Source organism: Bidens hawaiensis, unplaced genomic scaffold (genome assembly GCF_021521415.1).
Source record: "Bidens hawaiensis isolate Kalapana, Puna unplaced genomic scaffold, B.hawaiensis_p1.1 tig00064864_1, whole genome shotgun sequence".
In the NCBI taxonomy this organism is placed as follows: Eukaryota; Viridiplantae; Streptophyta; class Magnoliopsida; order Asterales; family Asteraceae; genus Bidens; species Bidens hawaiensis.
The window spans coordinates 54,326-60,570 of NW_027501574.1; the positions used below are offsets into that span (position 1 = coordinate 54,326).

General features: G+C 43.1%; 2 protein-coding genes across 2 annotated transcripts; both read right to left on the minus strand.

Annotated features, from left to right (window-relative positions):
* Positions 1–835: 835 nt before the first annotated feature.
* On the minus strand, positions 836–1,354 carry LOC143604357 (uncharacterized). Its single transcript, XM_077080863.1, has one exon. The coding sequence runs from the start codon at positions 1,352–1,354 to the stop codon at positions 836–838; it is 519 nt and encodes a 172-aa protein (XP_076936978.1).
* A 1,714-nt stretch (positions 1,355–3,068) lies between these two features.
* On the minus strand, positions 3,069–3,791 carry LOC143604358 (uncharacterized). The gene has a single exon (XM_077080865.1). It carries the CDS (start codon positions 3,789–3,791, stop codon positions 3,069–3,071), a length of 723 nt encoding a protein of 240 aa, XP_076936980.1.
* Positions 3,792–6,245: the final 2,454 nt, after the last annotated feature.

Here is a 6,245-nt window from a genome sequence, read left to right on the forward strand (position 1 = left end):
TAGGAGCTACACGGTTCTAGATATGTTACCAAAAAGCCTTCTGGGCCATACCATCGTGTGCTTCGTTGATCCCTTATTGGGTTTAAGCATAATATTTCCTCAGTTGCATGAAGTTCCAAGTATGTGGAACTTCTTCCCCCGTGTGATATGCCAGTTTGTATGACCCTTTTTCCCCGACCCAAACGACTTGATAAGGTCCTTCCCACCGAGGACCTAATTTCCCTTGGTCCTCCTGTCTACTTGCCTCATTTTCTCGCAACACCAAGTCTTCCACTTTAAACTTGACTTCTCTAACTCTGGCATTATAATACTTCAATATTTTCTTCTTATATTCGATCTCCCGCCGGGCTGCCATTTCCCTCCTTTCCTCCGCCAAGTTTAAATTTAACCTGAGGTCTTGCTCGTTATCTTGTTCCATTATGACCACCCGCTGAGTCGGGAGGCCGATTTCTACGGGTATCATAGCTTATGTGCCGTACGTCAGGCTAAAAGGAGTCTATCCGTTGCTTGTTTTTGGCATGGTCCGGTGAGCCCACCAGACGTGAGGTAATTCATCCACCCAGGAAATTCTCTGTCGGCCTAGGCGATTCTTGATCCCTTCAACAATGCTCCGGTCAGCCCTCTCGACTTGCCCGTTTGCTTGGGGATGGGCGACAGATGTGAATATTTGCCTGATTCTCAACTGCTCACACCAATCTTTGAATACGCATCCGGCAAATTGTTTGCCGTTGTCGCTTACTATAGAATGGGGTAGTCCGAACCGGCAGACAATGCTTTCCCAAACAAACCTTTTTACTTGTTGCCCCGTGATGGTCACGAGAGGTTTCTCTCCAACCTATTTCATAAAATAGTCAACGACGACTACAAGGAACCTTGCTCTTCCAGTTCCCTCGGGGAAAGGTCCGACCAGGTCTATCCCCCATTTCTGGAAGGGCCAGGACGAGCTCACTGGTATGAGATTCAACTTAGGTTTCCGAGTAATGGGGGCGTATATCTTGCAACTATCGCACCGTTGTATTTCCTTCAAAGCGCTTGAGAACATCGCCGGCAAATAGTAACCAGCCCTCATGGCTCGAGCTGCTACCATCTTGGCCCCCATGTGCATTCCACAGATTCCCTCGTGTATTTCTCGTATTACGTATTCGGCCTCGGTTGGACCTATGCACTTCAAGGAAGGACCCATATATGATTTTCTGTAAGGGGCTCTCTCAATCATCTCGTATTGTAACGTTCGCATTCGGAGCCTGTGCGCCTCCTGCCTATCTTCCGGAAGTATCCCTTTTCCCAAATATTGCCCAAACGGGGTCATCCAATTATCCCCCGGTGTTTCCACGCTTGCCACCTCAACTTCCATTATGGACGGTGTATGGAGTGTTTCGACTTTTACATCTTTCGCCAAATGATCAAAGGCGACTGAAGCCAACTTACTTTTAGGGCGTCAGCCTTCTTGTTTTGGATTCGGGAAACATGCAAAACCTCGGCCACTTCAAAGTCTTTCTTTAGTTCTTTGACTTTTTCCAAGTATTTTATCATCTTCGGGTATTTGGCTTCGTAATCTCCCTTTACCTGGTTAGCCACTAATAACGAATCAACATGAGCTTGGATACGTTGTACCTTCATTTTGCAGGCCATCCTTAGGCATGACAGCAGAGCTTCGTATTCAGCTTCATTGTTGGTGATGGGGAAATCCAACCAGATGGCATATGTTAGCTCGATACCTTCGAGGCTTATAAGGATCAATCCCACCCCACTTCCGCCTTCATTAGAGGCCCCATTAGTGTAGAGGGTCCAGTTGGGTTGGCCAGGGCTCTTTTTCGTCTCTCGGGATAACTCCCTTTTAGGGTCTCCCCGATCGGGGTCTTCCTCATCCTATACTGGTAAATTCTCGGTGATAAGGTCTGCCAACACCTGCCCCTTAAAAGCCGTCCGAGGTTTATACTCGATGTTGTGATCCCCCAACTCGATTGCCCGTTTGGCTAATCTTCCCGATACTTCTGGCTTGTTGAGCACTTGTTGTAAAGGTTTATCGGTCAATACCCTTATTTCGTGGGCTTGGAAATATCACCTCAGCTTTCGGGCTGTGTAAATGAGCGATAGCACCAACCTCTCGATGGGAGAATACCCCTCCTCGGGGCCTTTGAGTGTGCGACTGACGAAATATATTGGTATTTGTGCCTCCCCTCTTTCTACCATCAGCACCGAACTGATGGTGCGGTTGATCTTGGATAAATAGAGTATTAGTGTTTCCCCTGGTCGGGGCGACACGATCATGGGGAGCTCGCACAAGTGGGCCTTTAACTCTTGAAAGGCTTTATCGGCCTCCGTATCCCAACATTTGTTCTTCTTGAGACTTCTTTTTAAAACAGCCATGAAAGGGGGGGTCCTTTCGGTGATCCGGGAAAGGAAACGGTTGAGGGCCACCAATCTCCCGTTTAGCCTCTACACCTCTTTGATGCTCTTGTGGGGGGGGGGGGATCCATTTGTAACAGCACCTCCACTTTCTCCGGGTTGGCCCTTATCCCTTCCTTGGTTACTAGCACCACCAAGAACTTCCCCTCCTCGACTCCAAAAGAGCATCTCCCTGGGTTTAGTTTCATGTTAGCCCCCCTCAATGTCCGGAAGGTTTCATTAATATCCTTCAACATTCTATCTTCCTCGGTACTCTTTATTACTAGGTCATCCACATAAATCTCCACATTTTTCCCCCTTAGCTGGTCAAACAGTTGATCCATGAATCGTTGGTACGTTGCTCCGGCGTCCTTCAACCCGAAAGGCATCTTGGTGTAGCAGAAGGTTCTTTCATTGGTGTAGAAGGCTGTCTTCTCCTCATCTTTTTGACTCATTTAGATTTGGTGATACCCTTTGTATGCGTCTAGAAAACATCTCAACAGGAAACGTGCTAAAGACTCTAACTTATTCTCGACTTCTGGTAGGGGATAGGAGTCTTTGGGGCATGCTTTATTCAAATCTTTGAAGTCTACACACATTCGCCAGTTGTCGTCTGACTTGGCTATCATCACAGGGTTTGATATCCACTGAGGATATTTGACCTCCCGCACTATTCCGGCTCATAGTAGTTTTTTCGTTTCTTCCAAAATTGCTAGACTCTTCTGAGGACCCAGGCTTCTTTTTTTCTGTTTAACGGGTTCCATCCAGTGGAACTCGTCAAGTCTATGTTGTACAAGGTTTCCAGGGACCCCGGTCATGTCTTCATGGCTCCATGCAAAAACGTCTGCATTTTGAAGCAACATATCCTTGAGCCCAGCCTTTCCCCGGTCCGTCAATTGAGATCCAATCCTAACTGTTTGCTCAGGGTAATCCCCGTTTAGGACCCATTCTTCAATTCCCTTGGGGACCCTTTTAGACTTACTCCCCATACCGATGCTAGCAACGATTTCTGCCGACGATCTAATAGTGGCCACCCCCTTGGGGGTTGGAAATTTCATACATCCGTGCACTGTTGACGCCACAGCCCGTAAAGCTTTCATACCCGGCCTCCCTAGAATAACATTGTATTTAGAGGGTGACTGTACCATAGAGAATCTGAGGTTTACCGTTCGTGTTCTTTCCCCGTCTCTCAACGTCAGAGGGAGCATGAGGGAGCCCAGGGGCTCCACTACCTCTCCCGAGAATCCCATCAAGGGGCATACGTCTTCCTCCAGCCTGCTTCTGATTTCTCTTTGGAGTCGGACAAAACAATGTTCGTACATAACTTCTACCCCACTTTCTTCGTCCACATGTACCCGGGCTACTCGGTGTCCCGCTACGCTGGCGGATATGTTGAGTGGCATTTCGCGGGCCTCTCCTTCAGCTATTCACGGAAAGTAAGGGGCGTTTTTATCCACGCCGAGTGGGCGGCCCAAAGTTCCATTCTTCCCCTCTTGGCATTCATCCTATGTTCTTCCCCACCCTCTTCCCTTTTCCTGACCATGTCAACGTAGTGTTTGTCATCGTCTTCCTCTTTGACCTTTGCAGGAGACTCTCGGGAAGGTGGTGAAGTTGCCCCGATTTGAGAGCCATTTCCCACAATCTCTTCAATTGCACGAAGCTTGCCGTGGTGTGCCCCGTACTTTTGTGATAATTGCAATACCCCCATCGGATTGGTCTTGTATGCCTGCTTGAATGGGCTAACCCCCTTAGCAGTGTATTTAGCCTTGTCTGCTAAAAGGATGTCTCCCGGAGTCGGAGGACGTCTCTCCTCATATGTCGGTCTGTAGCGGATTCCTTCGGGTCGTATGTTAGTCGAGAATCTCGCGAGTAAAGGTTGATAGGTAGCGGTTGCAGGAGGTCGGTATGGGGAGAATCGAGCTTTATTGAAAGGAAACCTTCCCTTGCTGGGACTCGTTCCTCCCCCAAACTTTCCTCCGCTGCTCGTCGTGGGGACAACCCTTTTAGTTTCCCATTCTCGAAGCTTCGTCCCCGTATCTTTTCCCTTGACAAAAGCTCTTACCCGGTCCATGAGCTGGTCAAAGGTGGTGGGGAAATCTTGTAACATTCATTACTTTTCAAACCCGAAAATCTGACCCATTTTAAATTTTCGGTTTTCGTTCATATATTATATGTAATAAATTTTCTATTCATTCATCTTATGTGACATACGTCGTTTTTTTATATAATTGTATTCGTTAAATAGACATGTTTATTGTTTCAACGTATTATCATCATTTGTCTACCATGAATATAACATTTCCTATGGTTTATGTTATTATCCGTTCGTTACTAGTCTTTTTGTTCAAATAACGAATCTCCGATATTTAATGTCAATAATTAAACGAGTCGCAAACTAGCCGGGTATAATATTAAAATAATCCATAACAATTTATTACATTCATATGATATCTTTAAATATGAAATGAAAGATGAGGGGTCTTAACTGTAAATATGAAATTAATTATATATTATAATAATAATAATAATAACAATAATAATAATAATAACAACAACAACATCCCAGCAACCCTCCCGTTTCCACGTTTTTCCCGCCACCTGCTCTGGCCGCCGGATTCCGGCGTCGGCAAGGACCAAAGCCGCGTTCAAGACCTCGTTTAACCCATTAAATTTTCCTAAACGACTTCTCCTCTAACGCCAAGCAATAATATAGTATTAATTTAACCATTAACCACCTAATTAACACGAATTAATCATCAAACCGTCGACCTTTCTTTTAAAGATACAATAATGATCAATTAATACAATACGCTCCTAATTCTAGTATAAAAAGATCATGCGGCGTCATATAAACTTGCTGAAACATTAATTTATACAAACAAACACACTAAAACCTCGATATCGTTCGTCAAAATGCGTTCCGGCCATGTCACCGTTCACCATCATTCCGACGTACCTACAGGTAATTAATACATGGTTTCGAATCCTTTTAATCTTATTAACAAAATCCCTAACACAGATTGGGCAAACATGGAACGGATTAAAGGAATTGAAATCCTAGGGTTTAGGTGACGAAGATGAACTTGAAGCTTAATTAAGTTAAATGGTTTTCTGTTTCTAATCTATTAACAATAAACAGTCTGGCCTACTGGTTAGTTCATGAGAATGTGGGCAGAAGGACCCGGGTTCGAATCCGGGTCAGGCCGTTTGTGCTTTTTATTTTCTATTAAACATTTTTCTACCATATATTAAACCAAATAAAATTTATAAAAATTATATAAATCAAATAAAATTGTATTAAGTTAAATAAAATTAGTTTCAAATTATATTTATCATATTACACCTAGAAACCCGACTTTCATTTCCGATAAGTCTCATTTGAAAACCCGATTAATGTTATAAATAATCATTTTTTCGTTAAACTTTATAACACGACAACGAAATTATTTTCTACATAAAATTTCATTAATGATCCATAATTCATGATCGCTATAGATTTTCAAACTCGTCAAGCCTTGTTTAAAACTCATAAAACATATTTTATTTAAATATACTTTTGTTCGTAACTTTAAATTTTGTTAACATATTTATTGTCAAAATAAAATATGCCGTTGACATCAAAATCCCATAAACGTTATAATATCCAAGCTCGATATTAATCTCGAAATTTAATATTAAATTATTAATACATTAAAATTAGTTAATGCATAAAATAATACTATAATAGTCAACTCCATAATAATGGACATTCAATACTCCTAAATCCCGACAACCCGATTTGTCTACTTGTTATAAGTCGTTAGTTAATATTTATTTTGTACTTTTAATTTTAGTTCATGAAGTTCAATTCTACATTA

Bases quoted from the DNA above. Each gene is read 5' to 3' on its own strand.
- LOC143604357 (XM_077080863.1), bottom strand. From the start codon at position 1,354: ATGGAAGTTGAGGTGGCAAGCGTGGAAACACCGGGGGATAATTGGATG.
- LOC143604358 (XM_077080865.1), bottom strand. From the start codon at position 3,791: ATGCCACTCAACATATCCGCCAGCGTAGCGGGACACCGAGTAGCCCGG.